Source organism: Macaca fascicularis, chromosome 19 (genome assembly GCF_037993035.2).
Source record: "Macaca fascicularis isolate 582-1 chromosome 19, T2T-MFA8v1.1".
Lineage (NCBI taxonomy): Eukaryota > Metazoa > Chordata > Mammalia > Primates > Cercopithecidae > Macaca > Macaca fascicularis.
Genome location: NC_088393.1, coordinates 40,047,389 through 40,074,379, shown reverse-complemented (window position 1 = coordinate 40,074,379; position 26,991 = coordinate 40,047,389). Strand labels below are relative to the sequence as shown.

Below are 26,991 nucleotides of genomic sequence, written 5' to 3'. Positions count from 1 at the left end.
AGAACTGCATACTGTATGGCCAGTAACCACCAGGCTGTGGAACAGGAGGCAGTGTCCCTTACGCTGCCATGCCCTGCACAATGCAGGCTACAAAATGGCCTGTAAAACAAGCCCCTAGGCCGGGCGCGGTGGCTCAAGCCTGTAATCCCAGCACTTTGGGAGGCCGAGACGGGCGGATCACGAGGTCAGGAGATCGAGACCATCCTGGCTAACACGGTAAAACCCTGTCTCTACTAAAAAATACAAAAAACTAGCCGGGCGAAGTGGCGGGCGCCTGTAGTCCCAGCTACTTGGGAGGCTGAGGCAGGAGAATGGCGTGAACCCGGGAGGCGGAGCTTGCAGTGAGCTGAGATCCGGCCACTGCACTCCAGCCTGGGCGACAGAGTGAGACTCCGTCTCAAAAAAAAAAAAAAAAAAACAAGCCCCTGATGTTATTAACTATATGTATCAACAAACACAAGAATTCAAAGAAAAAGAAGCAAATACTCCAAAATAGTAAGAGGGATTCCTTCTGAGACTATGGCTCTGGGGGCTGCGTTTTTCAAGTGCTCTTCTCCATGTCTTAAATTTTCTAAAATAAAAATCATTACTTCCGTAATCAGAAAAATTTTAACTATCTTAGGAAATCTCTGGGAAAGAATGTTTGCACTTCAGAAGGAACTCTAACATTGGGAAGGAAATTTCAGATAACAATTCTTTCTTCTTAATTATAGAAGTTAAAGCATAAAATTTGTTTAGATTAACCAAGGTATTCCCCAACCAGACACTTTTCCTCCTTCCTGCTGTCAGTTAGCATGTTAATCACACCTCTCTTCTGAGTGGTGAAGACCTTAAGCCATGCTCACCTGTTCATTAGCTTCCAAGAAGAGCACCTCCACCTCATCCAGGATCAGGTGGCAGAGCCTGAGGAACAGCAGGCTCTGACAGGCGAGAAGCCTCAGCAGGCTGTATGGGGTCGTAACAATCACATCACCTGCATTTAAAGGAAAAAGTGAACATTTTCAATTTTCCACAGGTTTTTCTAAGATTTCCTCTGCTAAGAGTCCACATACTTTTTAGAAATGCCTTCTAATGAAGTAAAACACTGCTTCTGTCCTAGTCAATCCCATATGCCCAGCATCTAACAGTTTAAGTGTTGAGTGAAAAAGTGATAAATGAATGAAATGACATAGTTTTCTCAGTGAAGCAGATGTAAGTCAAGATCAAGCCTTTGTAATCGATACCGTTGGGAGCTGCGAAGTAGGTCTGGACTAGTGACTGTGAGTGTGTTGTCACACAAGCCGTGTCACTGCGGACCCAGGCCCGCCTGGCCAGGCTCTACTGTCTTCTGTAGGGAAGACAGTGAAAAGGATACTTTCACTTTTATAGCTGTTTGAAAAGGATACTTACAGCCCCTTGGAAGCTTCGTATTTTTGGCTTCCTCTTTATGGAGCCCGATTGTTAATAGCACAGGATGAAGAGGCCTGGAGGACATACTATATTCTCCCAATAATTCAAAAATAAATTGGGCCTTCTTCCACCCAGGGCACACAATGACTGCAAGAGGCTGCGAAGACAGACAAATTCAAATGACTCCAGACAGTAGTTAGGAATTCAGCATCCACATGTGAAACATCAAGAACATATCCTTGCACAGAAGCAGCACCCTGTAAGTTTCTGCTATAATCATCACACAGGTCGGAAAAGTGATGATATAATTCATTAAAACAGATTTAGACACATTGAATCATATTTTCTGAGAGTCTCAACGAAGCACTTCACAAGTATTCATTCATTTGGCTCTTAAGATGCTCTTATGCGGCAGAGGCTATCACTGCTTCATTTCATAGGTGAGGAATTTGAGGCACAGAGAGGTGAAGTCAGTCACCCAAGGCTGCATGGCTAATACATGGTAGCAATAGGATTTGAACCCAGGCAGTCTGGCTCCAGATCCCCTGCACGGATCCTAAGCACTAGAATGAACTAAATGCCTCTTGAAAGGGGCCTTAAAAAAGACGAACCCTGGCTGGGTGTAGTGGCTCACGCCTGTAATCCCAGCAGTTTGGGAGACTGAGGTGGGTGGATCACCTGAGGTCAGGAGTTCGAGACCAGCCCGACCAATATGGTGAAATCCCATCTCTACTAAAAATACAAAAATTAGCCGGGCTTGGTAGTACGTGCCTGTAGTCCCAGCTACTCAGGAGGCTGAGACAGGAGAATTGCTGGAACTGAGGAGGCAGAGGTTGCAGTGAGCTGAGATGGTGCCACTGCACTCCAGCCTGGGTGACAGAGTAAGACTCTATCTCAAAAAAAAAAAAAGATGACTAACCCCTCTTCCTTAGGAGACTATCTTCTGAAACCTGCCCTCTGCAAGCCCACAGGTAACTCCTGAAGCTGCACTGCCTGCCAGACACCTTCCTGGACACACACCCTCCAGTAACCGAAGACAAGCTGAGGATCCTCTTTGATTCACACAGATCCAGGTGGGCCCAGCTTCTAGGCACAGGCCTGAAAGCAGGCTGACCATGGAGGTGTGGAGAAAGCTGGGGGCCACAGGGACGAGACCTGGACATCCCTTTCTGCCCTGAGCCAGGGTTCGGCCTCAACATAAGCGACTTCTTCATCAGTTGCTTTTCATTAGTCTACTGCTAAGTAAATTGGGAGACAGAAACATATCCATTAATTTGATTAAATCAATTCAAAATAACAGATGCAACATTTTTTTTTTTTTTTTTGAGATGGAGTTTCGCTCTTCTTGCCCAGGCTGCAGTGCAATGGCGCGATCTTGGCTCACTGCAACCTCCACCTCCTGGGTTCAAGCGACTCTCCTGCCTCAGCCTCTCAAGTAGCTGTAACTACAGGCATGCGCCACCACATCCAGCTAATTTTTGTATTTTTAGTAGAGACGGGGTTTCATCATGTTGGCCAGGATAGTCTCAATCTCAACCTTTGTGATCCACCTGCCTCAGCCTCCCAAAGATTACAGGCGTGAGCCACCGCGCCCGGCCAACAATGCAACTTTCTAAAGGGAAATCATAAAACTGCATGGCATGGTTAGAAAAATGAGCTAGTATCTTTTCTAACTGCAACCCTATGTCTCCTTACTGCTGTTTTTCACTGGTGGAGCCCTATCTGGAGCATCCTCAGTGCCAGGCCCCGAGATGCAGGTTCCACACCCATCAGGCTCCTAACAGCCGCGACCCAGCAGCACAGGGCCATGCCCCACATCGTTTACCTTTACGCCGCTCCTCTCTTTCCCATCACCTCTTTCTCGGTGATACGGTTTAGCTCTGCATCCCCGCCCAAATCTCATGTTAAATGTAATCCCCAGTATTGGAGGTGGGGGCTGGTGGGGAGTGATTGGATCATGGGGGCAGTGTCTCACGAATGGGTTAGCACTGTCCTCTTGGTGCTGTTCTTCTGAGATCTAGTGTTTAAAGGTATGTGGCACCTCCATCTCTCCTGCTCCTGCTCCTGCTATGTGTCACACCTGCTCCCCCTTAGACTTCTGCCACGATTGTGAGTTTCCTGAGGCTTCCGCAGAAGCCGAGCAGATGCCAGCATCATGCTTCCACTCCAGCCTGCAGAACCATGAGCCAGTTAAGCCTCTCTTCTTTATAAATTACTCAGCCTCAGATATTTATAGCAATGCTAGAACATACTTAATAGTCATTCTGAGGTTTTCCCACATGGGAAAAGTTAAGGAGGATTATGAAGCAGGGTGGGGAGCTAGGAAATGACTGACAGAGCACGGGACAAGGCAGCGGAAGCTCAGACTTCAACCCCACTCCTAGCCCTGTTAGGGGGAAATTTACCGCAGTAACTCTTCCTGAGCCTCATTTTCTCCTCCGTGAAATGGTGAGAACAATGCATGGCCTGCCCATCTCATGCTGCTGCTGTGATGGTTAGATAGACTCAGGTCCGTGACAGCGTTTTAGACACTTGATATCCATTTCTTTTTTTTTTTTTTTTTTCTGAGAGAGTTTCGCTCTTGTTGTCCAGACTGGAGTACAATGGTACAATCTCAGCTCACTGCAACTTCCACCTCCCAGGTTCAAGTGATTCTCCTGCCTCAGCCTCCAAAGTAGCTGGGATTACAGACACGCCACCATACCCACCTAATTTTTATGTTTTTAGTAGAGATGTGTTTCACCACGTCAGCCAGGCTGGTCTCGAACTCCTGACCTTAGGCGATCCACCCACCTTAGCCTCTCAAAGTACTGCGATTACAGGCGTGAGCCACCGTGCCCGGCCTCAACATCCATTTCTAAGAGCTTCAGCCAATGGCCCACAACTAGAGGCTCCAGGTGAGAATCAGTGTGAGAGCATCAGTAACTGGAATGGGGAAAGGACACTCTCCCATAGGACAGTTTCTGGCCTGGAAGTTTGAAAACCAAACTGAGTAACGGATGACCTTCCCCAAAGGTGAGGTGTATAATTTTAAAATAAATATTTAACCCATTTGGTTGTGAGGCAAAACTGTCTTTGACTTACTCCATTTCTACTTGGTAATGACTTGTAGCAGGCCCCTGTTTGCAATATTGTCAATACTGGTAGGAGGTAGAGCAAAGGGTTGCTTTCACAGTGAGAAATGACAACCACATCACAGCCACGTGCTATGGGAGGCCAAGAGTAAGACTCAGTGTGGCTGGGGCCCGGAAACTTATTTCTTTGAAGAGCCTACAAAACAGAAACAATCAAAAACCAAAATAAGGTAGAGAAAACTAACAAAAACTCCATTGCATGGCTCATTTCACTCCAAAAAGCACTATACATTGCCAAACCCAGTATTTTCCAAGCCCTAACTTGTTAAGTTTCCCCAAATCTTTTCTCAGTACCAACCTCCTGTTAAAAGACTCTTGCTTTTTCTCCTATTAAGACTTCCATTAAAAGATTCTTGCTAGGCCGGGCGTGGTGGCTCATGCCTGTTATCCCAGCACTTTGGGAGGCTGAGGCAGGTGAATCATCTGTAGTCAGGAGTTCTGAGACCAGCCTGGCCAACATGGTGAAACCCCATTTCTACCAAAAATATAAAAATTAGCTGCGTGTGGTGGTGCACGCCTATTATCCCAGCTACTCCAGAGGCTGAGACAGGAGAATCACTTGAACACAGGAGGGAGAGGACGCCATGAGCGGAGATTGTGCCACTGCACTCCAGCCTGGGTGACAGAGCGAGACTCCATCTCAAAAAAAAAAAGAAAAAAAAAAAAGGCTGGGCACGGTGGCTCACGTTGTAATCCCTGCACTTTAGGAGACCAAGGCGAGCGGATCACCTGAGGTTGGGGGTTCAAGACCAGCCCGACCAACATGGAGAAACCCTGTCTCTACTAAAAATAGAAAATTAGCTGGGTGTGGTGGCAGGCACCTGTAATCCTAGCTACACAGGAGGCTGAGGCAGGAGAATGACTTGAACTCAGGAGGAAGAGGCTGCGGTGAGCTGAGCCACGCCATTGCACTCCAGCCTGGGGAACAAGAGTGAAACTCCATCTCAAAAAAAAAATATATATATATATATATTCTTGCTTTAATTTTCTAAATTAAAAGTATCCAACAGACGGCCCATTGACAAGAACTTAAAGTTCACTGGATCAAAGATGCGGCTTTTCCTCCTCATTATCCTAATAAGCTGCCAGTCCATCAGCTTCACTTATAAAGCTTTTTTAAAAGATAGACTTTTATTTGCTTATTTTTCTATGTAACTGTCACTGAAACCCAAATGTTCCAACAGAGTTCACCACCCACATGGAAAGGATCTTCCAAATGGCAGAGCTCATCAGCACCATGAGCTCTGTGAGGTCCTCTCGAGTCCTGAGCCCTAGCTGCAGTCAGGACCGACCATGCTCTACACCTGGTATTCAGCAACTATCCTGGGATCATCCTTCACCATCACCCTTTGTCTGCAAACTCATGTGGTCATCTTTCTCGGGTTACTTCTTTGTTTTGGTAGAGAACATATTTTAATATCTTCTTGACAAAGGGTAGAAGGGAAGTACATTTTTTGAAGACTGTGTGTGTCTGCAAATGTCTTCATTCTACCCTCATACTCCATCCACAGTTTGAGTATGGACCTCTGGTTCCAAAGAGCTTTCCATCAGAATAATAATAATAATAATTGTTATTATTATTATTATTATTTTTGGAGATAGAGTCTCATTCTGTGCCCAGGCTTGTGTGCAGTGGCACGATCTTGGCTCACTGCAACCTCTGCGTCCCAGGTTCAAGAGATTCTCATGTCTCAGCCTCCCAAGCGACTGGGACTACAGGCACGCACCACCACACCCAGCTAATTTTTTGTATTTTAGTAGAGACAGGATTTCACCATGTTGCCCAGGCTGGTCTCGAACTCCTGAGCTCAGGCAATCAGCGCCTCTGCCTCCCAAAGTGCTAGGATTAAAGGCATGAGCCACCGCGCCCGACCTCATCAGAATTTTGACATCAGTGCTCATCTGGTGCATTCTGGAGACATCTGAAGCCATTCTGATTCCTGGTCCAGTGTGTAGGACCGGTTTCATCTCTCTTGAAGCCTTCATAATCTTTAGATTCCCTTAACTTATATGCTTCAGAAGAACATTTCTAATCTCTTTCTTCAGCAGGTGTTCTGGGCCTATGATGGGTAGGACCTCCTAATCCGGAAATTCTTGTCCATTAGTTCCAGAAAATGTTCCTATGTTAATCTTCAGAAAATTTCCTACCATCTTCCTTCATTCTTCCTAGAAATCCCATTTTCAGATACTGGACCTCAAACTGACCCTCAAAAATTTTTCCTCCTATTTCCATTTGTTTGCCTTTTTTCTCTACTTTCTGATAGTTAGCTTCTCCTTTATATCTCAAACATACTAGTGATTTTTACATTTTTCTATATTTTGAATTTCCAAGAACCTTTTTCTCTGCCTGTTCCTTTTTAAAATATCCTATTTTAAATATCCCCAGAGAGAAGACATTGCATCCCTTTAACAGTAAGCTGTTATGGATGCAACATCTTCTCTCTGGGTATATTTATTCTCTCTGGGGATATTTATTCTCTAACATTTTCTGTTACTCAACTGCATTGTTTGTTTCCTTGAGGGTTTGTTTTGTTTTGTTTTGTTTTTTTGAGACAGAGTCTTGCTCTGTTGCCCAGGCTGGAGTTTAGTGGTACAATCTTGGTGCATTGCAACCTCTGCCTCCTGGGTTCAGGCGATTCTCCTGCCTCAGCCTCCCAAGTAGCTGGGACTACAGGCATGTACTACCACGCCTGGCTAATTTTTGTATTTTTAGTAGAGACGGGGTTTCACCATGTTGGCCAGGCTGGTCTCAAACTCCTGACCTTAGATGATCTGCCTGCCTTGGCCTCCCAAAGTGCTGGGATTACAGGTGTGAGCCAGTGCACCCAGCCTGGTCTTTTTTTTTTTTTTTTTTTAAGGTGAAGGTTTTTTTTTTAAGGTGAAATTTCCATGATCCCTGATGTCTGTTCATGGTGGAGAGCAAGACACTAATGCCCAACTGGAGGCTCTGGGGACTCTTGTCATCACAAGTGTCACCTCACTGCAGGAAGACACAGCAGCAAGCAGGTCCTGTTCATGGGAGAATTACAAATAGCATCATCTGAAGGTCATTTCTCTAGGGCCATTTAAGTTTCTCCAAAAAGAGCCTCCAACCTTGCTGCTGAGAACAATACAAGCTGGCTGTGGGTGCTCAGGAGACAGAGCTGGCGGTTCATGCTCCCCTTGCAAAGTGCTCCTTCCCTGCAGAGGCAGCCACACTCAGTCTCCTGCTTTCATCTTCTAAGACTGTGGAATCTGCCCACTTCTCTCTCACACCATTTGTCCCGGTCGGTTTATCTTCCTATCTTAAAAAAAGTTTTTTTAAACTTTTTTAAATCAGGAAAAAGGTAGATAAACATGTATGATCAATTTTCTAAATGAAACCAGAGGTGTGTGAGACAATTTTGAAAAGAACGGTTGGGGAGTGCATTACAACTGCCCTGGTGGCCTGCTGCTCCTCCCACAGCCCTGTCCACGGGCATCCTGGAAACCTGACTGCAGAAGGGGCTCACGGTTACACAGCAGCTGCCTCACAAAACACTCACTCACTCACTTCTAAGAAGCTAACCTGGATTTAAGAATAAATGAGAGATTAGGCTAGGTGTGGTGGCTCATGCCTGTAATCTCAAATGAAAAGATAATTTCAAAAGCAAAGAAATTATACAATGCAACCGTAGAACCATTTGTTTCAAAATCCTTCTCTATTAGAAAAAAGCTGGCATTCTTGATAAATTCAGTTTTAGAGTACTTTTACCTTCTTCAGGTCTGCTGACAGCGGCGACGAGTCAATGGTTAAGCAGGGCTCAATCTTGTTTCGGAGCACTGCCACAGGGGGCCGCAGGCCCTTCAGCTTCTGCAACTGAGAGAACGTGTGCATCAGACAACCAGGCTCTGCCCTGAGGCGTCAGCAACTTCATGGAAATGAAGAAAATACAGATTTCAATGTAAACACCTGGGTATATATGCTTACTTAAACAAACAAACAAAAAAACCAAAAACCACCACTACTAAAAGGGAGACTGTTTATTATCCAAAAAACAAGGAACAATTTCTCAGAAGCAACAATCCATTCGATTGTTTCTAAAAGGATGTCTTCAGGTAAAGTCCCCCATCTAAGGAGTTTCTCTTCTAATCTCAGTTCTGGAGGGAGGAAGGAGAAGGATTTAAAGAATAAACAGTTTTTTCTCTCTTTTTATTTTACTTTTTTAAGGGCCTGTAATACCTGCTGGAGATCAGAGATTCCGTCAGCTCTCAGAGGATCAGGATTTAAAAACTGCAGTAATCTGTAAGATAGTTAAAAGAAGAATGTGAAGAAAAAGGTATTTCTGTTTCCTCAGTTGAGCTATTCTTTTAGTTCTTCCTTGATAAGAGAGAGCAGGGACTGCACAGCCCAAGCTCAGCTGTACAACCGCTGCCTGTTCTGTTCTGCTTGGTTTATGAGGCATGAGGGCTGTGGTACCTGTGCTGCCACAACCTTGCCACCCAGGTCCCCGTGAGAGTATCTGAGGGGCCCCAGCCGAGCTCAGGAGCCACTAGTGTACTTTACTATCTTTATTTTATGGATGAGAAAACAAGACCAGATAGGACTTGTCCACAATCACCTCTGTTGAGAGGAGAAGAAATCTGAAACTGCTTTCCTCTAGATCCAGCCCAACCCCAATGTGGGTAAGGTCAGTGGCAGTCACAGAGAAGTCACAAGCCACAGATGTCCGGGGACTCCAGGATAAAGATGGTGGGTTACACACATGGCAAACTGCACTCCTTCCTAAAGCCCCATTCCTGTAAATGTATTTTTCTTTTCTTTTCTTTTCTTTTTTTTTTTTTTGAGATGGAGTTTCGCTCTTGTTACTCAGGCTGGAGTACAGTGGCACAATCTCAGCTCACTGCAACCTCCACCTCCCAGGTTCAAGAGATTCTCCTGCCTCAGCCTCCTGAGTAGCTGGGATTACAGGCATCCACCACCACACCCAGCTAATTTCTGTATTTTTAGTAGAGACAGGGTTTCACCATGTTGGCCAGGCTAGTCTTGAACTCCTGACCTCAGGTGACCCATCCGCCTTGGCTTCCCAAAGTGTTGGGATTACAGGTGTGAGCCACTGCGCCTGGCCATGTAAATGGATTTTTAAATGCAAAAGCCACAAGACTCAACTGTCATCAGCTGATGAATGGGTACATGAAATGTCCTCCATGCACGCGATGGAATATAAATCGGCCATGAAAAGGCATGCTGTGCTCATTTATGATATGGCAGAGGTGAGCCTTGGAAACAGTGTGTGCAGTGAAACCAGCATCACCAAGGCCCACACACCATATGATCCCATCCATATGAAATGTCCTGAACAGGCAAACCCAGAGAGACTGAAAGCAGACTGCTGGCTGCCAAAGGATGTGGAGGGAGGAAAATGGAGAGTGAACGCTAATGGATATGGACTTGTGTGGTTGCAAACTCTGTGAATACACTAAAAATCACTGAATTGTACGCTTGAAAAAAGGGTACATGAATCATATCTCAAAAAAGCTATGTTTTAGAGACAATATTCCAGAACAGAATGTTAGAAGCTAAAAAACAGATGGACAAACTGGTAACAGCCCCAAGATAGTTGAATCTGAGCCAGCCACGGGAGGCCTGACCCTATCTGCAGAGAACAACCTTCAGAAAACTGAGGAATTAGGGGCAGGCTCCCTGGCTGCAGCAGTGTGGCAGAGGGGGGAGCCTCTGCATCACCTTACACTGCTCCACACCAGACTGCCACTCACCCCAAACCCTAGGAAGCCCAGGGGCTGATTCTGTGGAGAGGATGAAGCAGAGCTTTCAGGACTGGGGGCTGTAGGCCTAGCTGCAAACCAAGGTACTGAACTGAAAAGAGGGAGGCTAAGCACACACAGGACAGTAAGACCCAGCCTGTGCCTTCCACTGAGCTCCCAGGACACAGGCAGGTCTTTAGCCCGGGGGGCCAGAGACAGGAGAAGCCTTCCCTTGGGCATCTGGACGGAATTCAGAGGTCCCTGCACTCACAGCAGCTCGCTCCCCTGTGAGACCCACAGCTCACAGGCTTGGTACACTCAGAGACCCTCACCAGCTCACTGGGCCTCTACGTTGAAATATGGGCAGACAATCGAGGACCGCATGACGTCTAAGGAAAGCCTCCAACCTTAAAAACCGAGTAATGCACCCTGCAAGAAAAAGAAACAGTGTAGGGAGAAGAAAACTCCCCCACCAAAATCATTAGTCTCCTTAGAGAAATGAGAGAAATTATCATATATGTGAAACAAAGACAGGACATGATCAGAAAGAGGAAAGAGAACAAAAGGTAAACCCTTGCAAATTAAAAATGTGCTATTAGAAATAAAAAACTCAACAAAATGAGTAGAGGACAAAATTGTAAAAACATTCCAAAAAGCAAAGCAGGCTGGATGCAGTGGCTCACACCTATAATCCCAGCCTTTTGGGAGGCTGAGGGAGGCAGATCACTTGAGGTCAGGAGTTTGAGACCAGCCTAGCCAATATAATGAAACCCTGTCTCTACTAAAAACATAAAAATTAGTCAGGTGTGGTGGTGGGCACCTGTAATCCCCAACTGAGGCAGGAGAATCACTTGAACCCAGGAGACAGAAGTTGCAGTGAGCTGACATCGCACCACTGCACGCCAGCCTGGGCGACAGTGCGAGACTCCGTTTCAGAGAAAAAAAAAACAGAAAAAAAAGTAAAAGAGATTTAAAAAAGAGCAGGCACTTCCAAGATGGCCAAATAGGAACAGCTCCAGTCTACAGCTCTCAGCGAGATCGATGCAGAAGAGGGGTGATTTCTGCATTTCCAACTGAGGTACCTGGTTCATCTCACTGGGACTGGTTGGACAGTGGGTGCAGCCCATGGAGGGTGAGCCAAAGCAGGGTGGGGTGTCACCCCACCCGGGAAGCACAAGGGGTTGGGGGATTTCCCTTTCCTAGCCAAGGGAAGCCATGAGTGACTATACCTGGAGGAGCAGTACACTCCTGCCCAAATACTGTGCTTTTCCCACAATCTTCACAGCCAGCAGACAAGGAGATTCCCTCCTGTGCCTGGAGCGCCCACGGAGCCTTGCTCGCTGCTAGCACAGCAGTCTGCGATTGACCTGGGACAAGGGAGCTTGGTCCAGGGAGGGGCATCCATCATTGCTAAGGCTGAGTAGGCAGTTCTGTGCTCACAATGTCAACAAAGCAGCAGGGAAGCTCGAACTGGGCGGAGCCCACCGCAGCTCAGCAAGGCCTACTGCCTCTCTAGATTCCACCTGTGGGGGCAGGGCATATCTGACCCAAAGGCAGCAGACAGCTTCTCCAGACTTAAACGTCCCGGCCTGACAGCTCCAAAGAGAGCAGTGGTTCTCCCAGCACAGCACTTGAGCTCTGATAATGGACAGACTGCCTCCTCAAGTGGGTCCCTGACCTATGTGTAGCCTGACTGGGAGACATCTCCCAGTAGGGACCAACAGACACTTCATACACGTGGGTGTCTCTCTGGGATGAAGCTTCCAGAGGAAGGATCGGGCAGCAATATTTGCTGTTCTGCAGCCTCCGCTGGTGATACCCAGGCAAACAGGGTATGGGGTGGACCTCCAGCAAACTCCAACAGACCTGCAGCTGAGGGGCCTGTCTGTTAGAAGGAAAACTAACAAACAGAAAGGAATAGCATCAGCATCAATAAAAAGGACATCTACGCCAAAACCTTATCCATAGCTCACCAACATCAAAGACCAAAGGAGGATAAAACCACAAAGATGGGGAGAAACAAGAGCAGAAAGGCTGAAAATTCCAAAAACCAGAACGCCTCTTCTCCTCCAAAGGAACACAACTCCTCGCAGGCAAGGGAACAAAACTGGACAGAGAATGAGTTTGATGAGTTGACAGAAGCAAGCTTCAGAAGGTCGTTAATAATAAACTTCTCCAAGTTAAATGAGCATGTTCTAACCTATCGTAAGGAAGCTAAAAACCTTGAAAAAAGCTTAGACGAATGGCTAACTAGAATAACCAATGTAGAGAAGAGCTTAAATGACCTGATGGAGCTGAAAACCACAATACAAGAACTTCGTGATGCATGCACAAGCTTCAACAGCCAATTTGATCAAGTGGAAGAAAGTAAAAATTAATGAAATAAAGTGAGAAGACAAGATTAGAGAAAAAAAGAGTAAAAAGAAACAAACAAAGCCTCCAAGAAATATGGGACTATGGGAAAAGACCAAATCTACGTTTGACTGGTATACCTGAAAGTGACGGGGAGAATGGTACCAAGGTGGAAAACACTCTTCAGGATATTATCCAGGAGAACTTCCCCAACCTAGCAAGGCAGGCCAACATTCAAATTCAGGAAATACAGAGAACATCACAAAGACACTCTTTGAGAAGAGCAACCCCAAGACACATAATTGTCAGATTCACCAAGGTTGAAATGAAGGAAAAAATGTTAAGGGCAGCCAGAGAGAAAGGCTGGGTTACCCACAAAGGGAAGCCCATCAGACTACCAGTGCATCTCTCTGCAGAAATAGCCAGAAGAGAGTGGGGGCCAATATTCGACATTCTTAAAGAAAAGAATTTTCAACCCAGAATTTCATATCCAGCCAAATTAAGCTTCATAAGTGAAGGAGAAATAAAATCCTTTACAGACAAGCAAATGCTGAGAGATTCTGTCACCACCAGGCCTGCCTTCCAAGAGCTCCTGAAGGAAGCACTAAACATGGAAAGGAACAACTGGTACCAGCCACTGCAAAAACATGCCAAATTGTAAAGATTGACACTATGAAGAAACTGCATCAATTAATGGGCAAAATAACCAGCTAGCATCAAATTCATACATAACGATATTAACCTTAAATGTAAATGGGCTAAATGCCCCAATTAAAAGACACAGACTGGCAAATTGGATAGACAGTCAAGGACCCATCAGTGTGCTGTATTCAGGAGACCCATCTCACGTGCAGAGACACACATAGGCCCAAAATAAAGGCGGGGGAAAGATCTACCAAGCAAATGGAAAGCAAAAAAAAAAAAAAAAAAAAAAAAAAAAAAAAAAAGCAGGAGTTGCAATCCTGGCCTCTGATAAAACAGACTTTAAACCAACAAAGATCAAAAGAGACAAAGAAGACCATTACATAATAGTAAAGAGATCAATTCAACAAGAAGAGCTGACTATCCTAAATATATATGCACCCAATACAGGAGCACCCACATTCATAAAGCAAGTTCTTAAGAGCCCTACAAAGAGATTTAGACTCCTACACAATAATAAATGGGAGACTTTAACACCCCTCCATCAGTATTAGATCAACGAGACAGAAAATTAACAAGGATATCCAGGACCTGAACTCATCTCTGCACCAAGCGGACCTAATAGACATCTACATAACTCTCTGCCCCAAATCAACAGAATATATATTCTTCTCAGCACCACATCACACTTATTCTAAAATTGACCACATAATTGGAAGTAAAACACTCCTCAGCAAATGTAAAAGAACAGAAATCGCAACAAACTGTCTCTCAGACCACAGTGCAATCAAATTAGAACTCAGGATTAAGAATCCCACTCAAAACCACACAACTACATGGAAACTGAACAACCTGCTCCTGAATGACTACTGGGTAAATAACAAAATGAAGGCAGAAATAAAGATGTTCTTTGAAACCAATGAGAGCAAAGACACAATGCATCAGAATCTCTGGGACACATTTAAAGCAGTGTATAGAGGGAAATTTATAGCACTAAATGCCCACAAGATAAAGCAGGAGAGACCTAAAATTGACACCCTAACATCACAGTTAAAAGAACTAGAGAAGCAAGAGCAAACAAATTCAAAAGCTGGTAGAAGGCAAGAAATCACTAAGATCAGACCAGAACTGAAGGAGATAAAGACACAGAAAACCCTTCAAAAAAATCAATGAATCCAGGAGCTGGTTTTTTGAAAAGATCAACAAAATAGATAAACCACTAGCAAGACTAATAAAGAAGAAAAGAGAGAAGAATCAAATAGACACAATAAAAAATGATAAAGGGGATATCACCACTGATCCCACAGAAATACAAACTACCATCAGAGAATACTATAAACACCCCTGCACAAATAAACTAGAAAATCTAGAAGAAATGGATAAATTCCTGGACTCATACACCCTCCCAAGACTAAACCAGGAAGAAGCTGAATCCCTGAATAGACCAGTAACAGGTTCTGAAATTGAGGCAATAAGTAATAGCCTACCAACAAAAAAAAGAGTCCAGGACCAGACCGATTCACAGCCAAATTCTACCAGAGGTAGAAAGAGGAGCTGGTACCATTCCTTCTGAAAATATTCCAATTAACAGAAAAAGATGGAATCCTCCCTAACTCATTGTATGAGGCCAACATCATCCTGATACCAAAGCCTGCCACAACAACAAAAAGCTGGAGTCGCAACAAAAAAAGAGAATTTTAGGCCAATATCCCTGATGAACATCGATGCAAAATTCCTCAATAAAATACTGGCAAACAGAATCCAGCAGCATATCAAAAAGCTTATCCACCATAATCGAGTTGGCTTCATCCCTGGGATGCAAGGCTGGTTCAACATACGCAAATCAATAAATGTAATCCAGCATATAAACAGAACCAACAACAAAAACCACATGATTATCTCAATAGATGCAGAAAAGGCCTTCGATAAAATTCACCACCCCTTCCTGCTAAAAACTCTCAATAAACTAGGTATCGACGGAATGTATCTCAACATAGTAAGAGCTATTTATGACAAACCCACAGCCAATATCACACTGAATGGGTAAAAACTGGAAGCATTCCCTTTGAAAACCGGCACGAGACAAGGATGCCCTCTCCCACCACTCCTATTCAACATAGTATTAGAAAGGCAGGGCAATTAGGCAAGAGAAAGGGCAGTATCTGGCCAGGGCAATCAGGCAAGAGAAAGCAAGAAAGGTATTAAAATAGGAAGACAGGAAGTCAAATTGTCTCTGTTTGCAGATGACATGATTATATATTTAGAAAACCCCATCATCTCAGCCCAAAATCTCCTTAAGCTGATGAGCAACTTCAGCAGTCTTAGGATACAAAATGAATGTGCAAAAATCACAAGCATTCCTATACACCAATAACAGACAAACAGAGAGCTCAATCATGAGTGAACTCCCATTCACAATTCCTACTAAGAGAATAAAATACCCAGGAATCCAACTTACAAGGGATGTGAAGGACCTCTTCAAAGAGAACTACAAACCACTGCTCAAGAAAATAAGAGAGGACACAAACAAATGGAAAAACATTCCATGCTCATGGATAGGAAGAATCAATATCGTGAAAATGGTCTTACTGCCCAAAGTTATTTATAGATTCAATGCTATCCCCATCAAGCTACCACTGATTTTCTTCACAGAATTGGAAAAAACTAAACTTCATAGGGAACCAAAACTGAGCCCACATAGCCAAGACAATCCCAGGGAAGAAGAACAAAGCTGGAGGCATCACACTACCTGACTTCAAACTTTACTACAAGGCTACAGTAACCAAAACAGCATGGTACTAGTACCAAAATAGATACATAGACCAATGCAACAGAACACGGGCCTCAGAAATAACACCACACATCCACCGCCATCTGATCTTTGACAAACCTGACACACACAAGCAATGGGGAAAAGATTCCCTATTTAATAAATGGTGTTGGGAAAACTGACCAGCCATACGCAGAAAACTGAAATTGGACCCCTTCCTTACACCTTATACAAAAATAAACTCAAGATGGATCAAAGACTTAAACATAAGACCTAGGACCATAAAAATCATAGAAGAAAACCTGGGCAATACCATTCAGGACACAGGCATGGGCAAAGACTTGATGTCTAAAACACCAAAAGCAATGGCAACAGAAGTCAAAATTGACAAACAGGATCTAATTAAACTAAAGAGCTTCTGCACAGCAAAAGAAACTATCATCAGAGTGAACAGGCAACCTACAGAATGGGGGAAAATTTTTGCAATCTATTCATCTGACAAAGGCTAACATCCAGAACCTACAAAGAACTTAAACAAATTTACAGGACAAAAGCTAACAACCCCATTAAAAGGTGGGCAAGGACATGAACAGACACTTCTCAGAAGAAGACATTTATACAGCCAACAGACATATGAAAAAATGCTCATCATCACTGGTCATTAGAGAAATGAAAATCAAAACCACAATGAGACACCATCTCATGCCAGTTAGAATGGCGATCATTAAAAAGTCAGGAAACAACAGATGCTGGAGAGGTTGTGGAAAAATAGGAACACTTTTACACTGTTGGTGGGACTGTAAACTAGTTCAACCATCATGGAAGACAGGGTGGTGATTCCTCAAGGATCTAGAACCAGAAATATCATTTGACCCAGCAATCTCATTACTGGGCATATACCCAAAGGATTATAAATCATTCTACAATAAAGACACATGCACATGTATGTTTATTGTGCACTATTCACAATAGCAAAGACTTGGAACCAACCCAAATCCCCATCAATGACAGACTGGATTACGAAAATGTGGCACATATACACCATGGAATACTATGCAGTCATAAAAAAGGATGAGTTCATGTCCTTTGCAGGGACAGGGATGAAGCTGGGAACCATCATTCTCAGCAAACTATCACAAAATCAGAAAACCAAACACTGCATGTTATCACTCATAAGTGGGAGATGAACAATGAGAACACATGGACACAGGGAGGGGAACATCACACACCAGGACCTGTGGGGGGTCAGGGGCTAGGGGAGGTATAACCTTAGGAGAAATACCTAATGTAGGTGACAGGTTGATGAGTGCAGCAAACCACCATGGCACATGTACACCTATGTAACAAAACTGCACGTTCTGCACATGTAACCCAGAACTTAAAGTATAATAAAAAAAAAAAAAAAGAAAAATATATTTTATAAAATTACGCAACCAATTCAGGAGGTTCAACATACGAGTCACAGAGGTTCTTAAAAGAAGACAGAGAACATGGAGCACAAGAGAACAACGAAAAAGTCAAGAGAATTTCCCAGGGGTAAGGGACATGAAGCTACACATTGGAAGGGTCCACTGAATGACAAGCATAATAATAGAACCATGCCAAGGCACAACATCAGGAAACTTCCAAACACTGGCAACAAAGGAAGATCCTATAAGCTTCCAGAGAGACAAAGAGAGAAAAGGAAAGGAGTCATATATAAAGAATAAGAAATCAGAATAGAGTGGACGTCTCCACACTAGAAACTAGAAGTAGAAATGTCTTCAAAATTTATAGACAAACTATTGATCAAGTGTGAAGATAGTCTAAAAGCATTTATGCAAAGTCTCTAAAAAATTTATGTTTTGTGCCTTCCTTCCTAGAGAGCTACTAAAGGATGCTCTCCACCAAAACAAGGGAGTAAACCAAGTAAGAATAAGATGGATGATCTGGAAAAGAGGAGATTCAATTCAAGAAAGATGCAGAGAATCTCAGGATGTTGGTGACAATGAATGCGGGACGCATCAGGCACAGACCAAAGCAGGCAGAAAGCATCTGGAGAGATCTCCAAAGAGACACAAGTGAGAACCTGAGTTTAGACAACAGACAAGAATTCTGGAGATGAATCTTTAAGATAGATGAAAAACTTAGGAAAGTGAGCCAGGCATAGTGGCACACAGTAGTCCCAGCTACTCGGGAGGTTAAAGCAGGAGGTCTGGCTTGATGCCAGAAGTTTGAGACCAGCATAGGCAACACTGTGAGACCCCATTTAAAAAAAAAAAACCCAAGGAAAGAAAAAAACAGATAATTATTAACTTCAGGTAAACCAAAAGGCTATGTGAGAAGAGAAAAGCAGCCGTGCTCTGTGACTGCAGAGCTCCACAGCACTCACCTGCTCACAGCCCAGGGACAATAGATACTCATCTCACTGGAACCATGATGCAGGGAGAGTGGGGTCATGGGAAGAACAGAAGTGTGGGTGTGATTTCAAGAGGGAGAAGGAAGGGTTGTACAACAGAGCCGCGTCCTCAACGCTCACTGTGTTCTTTGGCAGAGGGCTTGGGTCTGGCAGGCCAGTGTCCGACCCTGGACTCAGCAGCCTGTATGAAGGGCATTTCAGTCCAGGCTTCGACATGCACTGCTGTTCAGACTGACACTGAAACGGTATCACAAAGAATGTGCATATTTGGGTCAGGCGCAGTGGCTCACACCTGTAATCCCAGCACTTTGGGAAGCTAATGGCAGGCAGATCACCTGAGGTCAGGAGTTCGAGACCAGCCTGGCTATCACGGCGAAACCCTATCTCTACTAAAAATACAAAAAAGTTAGCTGGGCATGGTGGCGTGCGCCTGTAAACCCAGTTGCTCGGGAGGCTGAGGCAGGAGAATCACTTGAATCCGAGAGGCGGAGGTTGCAGTGAGCTGAGATTATACCACTGCACTCCAGCCTGGGCTACAGAGTGAGACTTTATCTCAAAAAAAAAAAAAAAAAAAAAAAAAAAGGAAGAAAGAAAGAAAGAAAGAAAAAAAGAATGGGTGTTATTCGGAGAATTTTCCTTCTTCAATCAGTGGGCAGTACAAAGTAGGCTGATGTTAAAATGTTCAAAGGAAGACAACAGAAGAACAAAGAATGAATATCACAGTAGGCTTGAGGGACATAGAAGATGGAAAGACAAAGAACTGCAGAGAGAGCTCCAGGGTACACTAAATATCAGATTTGATGTGAGTGGCAAGCAGGCACCACTTCACCCTCCTATGCCCAGGACGTCTTAACCAGTCATGAAAGTACTCCCCGCAGCACATATGGCTGCACTGTCAAAGTCCAAAATCCTCCTGAAAATAATTCTGCGAGAGTCACCACACAGAGTTGAGACTCACCCACCACCCAGCATATTTCCACGGGCTGGGCAGAAGCTGGCACCAGCTTAGAAACACGGTATGAGCCCAATCCACGCTGCCTCGCCATCCCAAGAAGCCCTTAGCAGAACACAGCAGTTTCTCTTGGACACCTAAAGATTAAGAGAGAATTTCGCTAGGGGAGCCCTTAAACCTGGGTGTGGGCCCCACCACTCCCTCTGCTACCCAAGTATCCAGGATTCCCAAGGGTATGGTGGTATGTGATCCTGGAATGGGGCAGACTGACTCTGGGGTGACCTCTTCCAGAATGTACTGTAACTGGGGGGTTTCCAAATGAGTTATATGAAGGAACAGGCCCAAGGAGAAAGAAACGCAACTGCTTGCTGGTACTTACAGGCTTGAGCAATTCCATCAGCGAGACAAAAAGACAGGAAAAGAAAACCACAGGTGTCAGGCCAGGCGCGGTGGCTCACGCCTGTAATCCCAGCACTTTGGGAGGCCGAGGCGGGCGGATCACGAGGTCAGGAGATCGAGACCATCCTGGCTAACACGGTGAAACCTCGTCTCTACTAAAAATGCAAAAAATTAGCCGGGCGAGGCGGCGGGCGCCTGTAGTCCCAGCTACTCGGGAGGCTGAGGCAGGAGAATGGCGTGAACCCGGGAGGCGGAGCTTGCAGTGAGCGGAGATTGCGCCATTGCACTCCAGCCTGGGCGACTAAGCGAGACTCTGTCTCAAAAAAAAAAAAAAAAAAGAAAACCACAGGTGTCACACAGAGGAGGCTAGTGGGACACCTGGCCTCTGGCAATGAGCCAAGGTCCCTGTGCCCCTCTGTCCACATCATGACAGTTGTTATCATGGTTTGGGGATGCGGCAATGCGGGTCCCTGACTGGCCATCCTTAAGGAAAGGGTCCCTTTCCTCCAGGCTGCCTTCGCTATCTAGCCAGAAATGACAGCACGGGGTTCCCCGGGCTTTGGACGCAGTGCAGCCAATGCAGGACCTCTGCTCAGTCAAGGGGGCGGGTCCCAGGATCACCAGGTCATCCCCATGTCCCTAAGGAACTCAAAGCCTTCTTTGCTGTTTAATCTTGAACTACCTCAAAATTCCCTGAAATCCACAGGAGACTGACAGGATAACTGATGTTTAATCAGTGGGTTATAAGTAAAGGGCATTTTAGCAGAACAGGAGACAAGAGAGAACTTTTTAATATGAAAATAAAAGGGAACAGAATATTTCAGGGTCATCTAGGCGCAGTGGTTCATGCCTGTAATCCTAGCACTTTGAGAGGCCAAGGCAGGCAGATCACCTGAGGTCATGAGTTCGAGACCAGCCTGGCCAACATGGCAAAACCCCATCTCTACTAAAAATAAAAAAATTAGCTGGACATGGTGGCAGATGCCTGTAATTCCAGCTACTTAGGAGGCTGAGGCAACAAAATCACTTGAACCCAGGAGGTGGAGGTTGCAGTGAGCCAAGATTGCATCATTGCACTCTCACCTAGGTGACAGAGCAAGATTCCGTCTCCAATTAAAAAAATAAAATAAATAAATAAATAAATAATGAAAAAAAGAATATTCCAGGGTTAATTTGCCTGGTTATAATTTAAAATAATAAAAGAAAGAAATAAGCTGCATGGATAATGCAAGGTCTTCTGTTCCAAGGAAAATAACCACTGTGACAGCAAAACCTTTGGGTATTAGGGCTGAGGTTGCCCTGGGAGGGGGGTGTCAGTCAGGTGCATCAACAGCCATCCCCAACTCTGTGGGCTCATGGAAGCTTTCAAAGCCTCACCCTTGAAATACTGGGTGGTGTCCTGCGGGGTAAGAAGCCCTGGCAGGCCATCAGCATGGCCTCTGGGAAGCTGGGAAGCCCACATGGCAGCAGAGTCCACACCCTGGCTCCAACCCCCCGGCCAACCAGCGGAAACAGCAGGACCTCCCCACCTCTGACCTGTCTCACGCTCTGTCACTCTGAGAGTTCCAGGGCAGCTACAGTTACTTGGAATGTAAAATTAGGCCAATATGGTAAAAAGTATAAAAATGGCATGAGGCTGGGAGCTGTGGTCAAGCCTGCAATCCCAGCATTTTGAAAGGCGGAGGCGAGAGAATTATTTGAGATCAGGAGTTTGAGACCAGCCTGGGTAACATAGCGAGAACCCTGTGCTACCAAAAATATATATATGCCAGGTACGGTAGTGCATGCCTGTGGTCGCAGCTACTTGGGAGGCTGAGGTTGGAGGATCACTTGAGCCCAGGAGGTCGAAGCTGCAGTGAGCTGTGACTGCACCACTGCACTCCAGCCTGAATAACAGAGGAAGACCTTGTCTCAAAACAAAAATTGGTATGTAAATATTTTGTAGATTACACAAGTATAAAATCAAGGCAAACTGCTCAGTTTCTCTGGTAGTGTTGCCTCAGAGAACTGGGAAGAAAGCAAAGACCAACCCACAGAATATCAACAGACCCAAAAGATCAACTGTATCTAATTCCATTTGTGACTCTGTTCACTTTACCAAGAGAATCCAGAAGGCGAGGTAGAAAATGACTACTTACACTGGAACAAAGCTTTAAACAGAAAAATGTGCCCAAGTGGATGGAAAAGAAAAAAACTAACTTCAGACCCTACAGGAGATGTACTGTACATTTATTTTTTGATGGGAATGCAGGTTTGAAATTAGTAATAAAATGTGTAGATTTCTCGTTTATAATTTTATTATAATTATTTCAATACACAATTCAGGCCAAGGAAAAAATTCTTACTTCACACAGCTATTCTTCTCATCATATTCTTTCTTCTCAGCCAATCTAAGAGGTTTCTCATTTGGCTTCTGACTTAAAGCACTAGAAATGAAAAAAAAAAAATTCATTAAAATTTGTGAACAGCAGCCTGGGCAACATAGTGAGTCCCCATTTCTACAAAAATAAAAAAATAAAAAACGCTGGGAACGGTGGTATGCGCCTACAGCACCAGCAACTCGAGAGGCCAAGGTGGGAGGATTGCTTAAGTTTAAGAGTTGAACGCTGCAGTGTGCTGTGATTGTGCCACTGCACTCCAGCCTGCGCAACAAGAGCAAGACCCTGTCTCCTAAAAAAATGAAAAATTGGCCAGGCGCAGTGGCTCACGCCTGTAATCCCAGCACTTTGGGAGGCCGAGGCCGGAGGATTGTGAGGTCAGAAGATCGAGACCATCCTGGCTAACATGGTGAAACCCCTTCTCTACTAAAAATACAAAAAATTAGCCGGTATGGTGGCGGGCACCTGTAGTCCCAGCTACTCGGGAGGCTGAGACAGGAGAATGGTGTGAACCCAGAAGGCGGAGGTTGCAGTGAGCCAAGATCACTCCACTGCACTCCAGCCTGGGTGACGGAGTGAGACTCCGTCTCAAAAAAAAAAAAAAAAGAAAAAAGAAAAAAGAAAAATTGTGAACTCCTTTACCCCAATCCTGAAAATATCTTTATTTTCTGGATTACAAATTTAAGAAGCACCACTTAGGAATTGGTTTATCTACATAAGCACATTTCTGTGAGAACCAGAGCTTAGTTCTTTAAGTATAAAAGTCACTTCTGACACTTCTGGTGCTGGTGCTGGACAAGATGGAGTAGGCCTGCCACAACCTCTCTCTCCTGCTGATCACAACTAGAGATTCTCGATGAGGCCCCAACAGCAGGGGAGAGAAGTCAAACACCTGAAAAACACAGTCACCAGGACTTTCTTCGTTTTTCTTCTCTCTGTGTCTCTCTGTGTTGACCTCAGGATGACTATGTGGCAGATGCAGACACAAGAACCTCCAGGAGAGACCCGCCTCTTTCAAGCCAGGGAAGTGGGAAGAGGCACCCTTTAAACCAGAAAGTGTGGGGAATCCCCATTGTTTTTCTTTTCTTTCCTCGCCGGGTCCCAAGGCCAGCTCTGATCTTGGAGCTGCACTCAGCAACAGCAACAGCAGTGTGGTGACCTTGAGCCCTGAGAGAAAACCCGCACCTGAAGCCAGAAGAACTGGGAGATGGGAGCTGTGGTCCAAAGACTGTGTGAGGAAAATTTCCATCTTTTTTCTCCCTTATTTGTTTTATTCTCAAGGTATCCCAATCCCACATTACTGCACACCAATGTCTCCAAGAGAAACTCATCTGGCTAGAGGAACACGGGGAAGGAGTCCCTAGAAACTGGTTAACTGTGAGGGAAATTCTGAAAAGAAAGAGAGCTGGTTCATGACCCAACACAAGCCCCTGACTCGCCCCAAGCTATGCAGATGCAGAACAGTCCCCAAGCAGCAGCGAGGGCCCAGAGCCTGAGATCACATGGCCACCACCATCCACAGATAACAAGGCAGAACATGAGGGCCTGACCTCATGGAAGTACCGACCTCCTGTGAAGACAAATGACACCAACCAACGCTCTCTAGAGAATGTGAACAGAAACCAGAGTCTCGCAACATAACACTCAAAATATCCAGAGTAAGTCCAAAGTTACTCAGCACACACGGGCCCAGGAAAACGGATCGACTGCCAAGGGAAACGACAATCAGCAGGCGCCAACCCACGGTGGCTCGGGGTGGCAATCATCAGACACTCACTCCACAAGAAGAAAAGGTCAGCACTTCCGAGTGGAAACATACAAGTTCTCAGCAAAGAAATATAAACTTTTGAAAAAAAAAAACAAGGAACATTTTAGAAATAAGAAATATAGGCCAGGTACAGTGGCTCAAACCTGTAATCCTAATATTTTGGTAGGCCAAGGCGGGAGCATCACTTGGTCTCCGGAGTTGGAGACCAGCCAGGGCAGCATAGCGAGACCGCCACCTCTACAAAAAATTAAAATGTTAGCCAGCTGTGGTTATGTATGCCTGTAGTCCCAGCTACTTGGGAGGCTGGGGCAGGAGGATCGCTTAAACCCAGGAGTTTAAGGCTATAGTGAGCTATGATTGCTCCACTGCACTTGAAAGCCTAGGTGACAGAGCAAGACCCTGTCTCAAAAAAATATAGATATAATAAACAGAATACTCATAGGATGGGCTCAAGAGCAGAATGTGGATGGCAGAAGAGAATGAATGTACAGACAGATGAGGAGAATCATTAATCTGCAGAGTAGCAAGATTGAAAGGCTGAAAAAATGAACAGAGCCTCAGGGACTTTCTGGACAATATCAAAGTATCTGACATTTATTTCATCAGTCTCTAAAATGAGAGGAAAAAGAGAAGGGTACAGAAAAAGTATTTGTAGACATAATGACTATTTGATGTAAGAAAGGTACAAAAGAAGAACATTAACAAACCCCAAACATAAGAAATATGGTAGCAACGACGGCAAGGTATATCACAATTTTTTTTTTTTTTTTTTTTTGAGACGAGTCTTGCTCTGTCATTCAGGCTGGAGTGCAGTGGTGTGATCTCAGCACACTACAAACCCCACCTCCTGGGTTCAACCGATCATCACGCCTCTGCCTCCTGAGTAGCTGGGATTACAGGCACCCACCACCAACCCCAGCTAACTTGTTTGTATTTTTAGTAGAGACGGGGTTTCACCATGTTGGTCAGGCTGGTCTTGAACTCCTGACCTCCGGTGATCTGCCCACCTTGGCCTCCCAAAGTGCTAGGAATACAGGCGTGAGCCACCATGCCTGGCCGGTGTATCATAAGTAAATTGCTAAAACCAGTAATCAAGAGAAAATCTGAAAAGCAGTCAGAGGAAACGGCAGAGGAACAAAGGTACCAGTGACAGCAGAGGCGGTGCTGGGAACAACGCAAGAGAGAAGACAGTGGGGCAACATCTTTACATAAAGTGCTGTCGACCTAGAATTCTACACCTAGCAAAGGTATCCTTTTCAAAATGAACCTAAAATGAATACTTAAAAAAAAAAAGCTGAAAGAGTTCATCAACAGCAGACCCGCAATGCAAGAAATATTAAAGGAAGCCCTTTAGGTAGAAGGAAAATAATACCAGATGGAAATATGGATCTACACCACAGTAAAAAATACCAATGCAACCACGTAGGTAAAGAGAGAACATATTTTTGTTAGTTAACTCTCTCTAGAATATAATTGACTATTTAAATAAAAGTGAGACAGAGTCTAGCATTTATGATATATGTAAAAGTATAACATATGACAACCACAGCATAAAGTCCATGAGGGGAAGTGTGAAAGTCTACTATTTTGAGTTCTTAGACCATTCATGAGGTGGTACAATATTATATCCTTTCTGCAATTTCATTAATGTCACTGACATGTATCTTGAAGAGGACAAACTAAAGACCCAGCCTCTGATACTCATGAAACCGTCTTTCTCTTTCCGCCCCGGGTAACCACCCACCCTGTGCTGCCATCTGGCCACGTGAGGCCATCCCTCCCATCAGGACCACTCAGTGCCAATCTTCAGACCTGCCTTACCGAGACAACTCTGTCCAACAAGGCAAAGAAGAGACAGACTCTAGGGCCACTACCAGTTTTCAGTCAACTTTGCTGTCAACCAGGTGTCACATTTTTCCTTTAAATTAATATGTTTAACCAAAATTTCCTGGGCCACTCTTTGAAAATGAACTATTTTCCCATCATCCATTTTGTAGAACACTGTATAAGACAATAGCACCCTAAGTCTCTTTTCAATTACACCGATTATTATTATTTTAGAGATACAGTTTCACTGTCACCCAGGCTGGAGTGCAGTAGTACAATCACAGCTCACTGAAGCCTGAACCTCCTGGGCTTAAGCGATTCCCCCAGCTCAGCCTCCTCAACAGCTGGGACTATAGGCAAGCACCACCACACCCAGTTTGAATTTTCAAATCATACCTTCCTTCTGGTACATCTGGATCAGCATATATGGTTATGCCTCTTTTTGCTGGCCAGTATGCTGAAGATTCAACACACTGTAAAAGAAAAACTTCTTTCAGAAAGAATGTATATGCTAGCAACATAATATACATTCTTTTAGAACCAAAATTCCATGGGAGTTATTCTCATGAACAATCATCCCAGACAGCTTTCATGCACACACAGACATGGAGAGACAAAAAACTGGAAAGTTGGGTGATTATGCCATTGCTATACTACATTAAACATCCAAATGGCAGGGCATTCCAGATCATCAGTATTTAAAATGCCCTGCAATCACTTTCACCTGTCTTGTCAAAGGGACGGAGAGCAGATTAGACTTGCACTTCACTATGACAGTGCCCTGGAATCCCAGATTTTCACACCTTCGTTAAAAGGAGGATGAGTATCCAATTTTGTAGAAAAGAAACTACGCTGAGAACAAGAGCTTGACATGAAGAAGTTGGAGCTACTTTCTCCTTTCAAAATAAGCAAACTATAGGAAACTATCATGGCCAACGATTTTTTAATAGAAAATATATTTTTGGTTTCAGATAGATTTCGAAAGAGAAAATTTGAAAATTAACGCTATATGAACTCTGTATTGAAAGAACATTTTTAAAATACAACCTTATTTGTATCTTTTAAAGAGATGCAATGGTGTTTCTTTTCAGATTTGTTTTTAGGTGAATCTCTCAATGAATCCATATTACATTTTACAGCTTTGTCTGCAAAATAAAAATGGTAATAAGAAAGCTACACCAAAAAGTGATATTAATAGAAGACAGGATAAAAAGGAATATAATAAAAGCAAATACCATTATAAAATCTTAATATGTGA

The 26,991-nt window shown here is 44.4% G+C and overlaps 1 protein-coding gene across 1 annotated transcript in view; it reads right to left on the bottom strand.

Moving 5' to 3' along the window:
* TDRD12 (tudor domain containing 12) overlaps positions 1 to 26,991 on the bottom strand; it is a 105,312-nt gene that overhangs the window by 31,480 nt on the left and 46,841 nt on the right. The window contains exons 9-16 of the mRNA XM_005588746.5: positions 26,781 to 26,878; positions 26,130 to 26,206; positions 22,106 to 22,186; positions 8,725 to 8,785; positions 8,257 to 8,361; positions 4,474 to 4,659; positions 1,390 to 1,546; positions 846 to 973 (exon numbers count right to left, since the gene is read on the bottom strand). Coding sequence (XP_005588803.3) covers positions 846 to 973; positions 1,390 to 1,546; positions 4,474 to 4,659; positions 8,257 to 8,361; positions 8,725 to 8,785; positions 22,106 to 22,186; positions 26,130 to 26,206; positions 26,781 to 26,878 — 893 coding nt within the window. The remainder of the gene's footprint in view (positions 1 to 845; positions 974 to 1,389; positions 1,547 to 4,473; positions 4,660 to 8,256; positions 8,362 to 8,724; positions 8,786 to 22,105; positions 22,187 to 26,129; positions 26,207 to 26,780; positions 26,879 to 26,991) is intronic.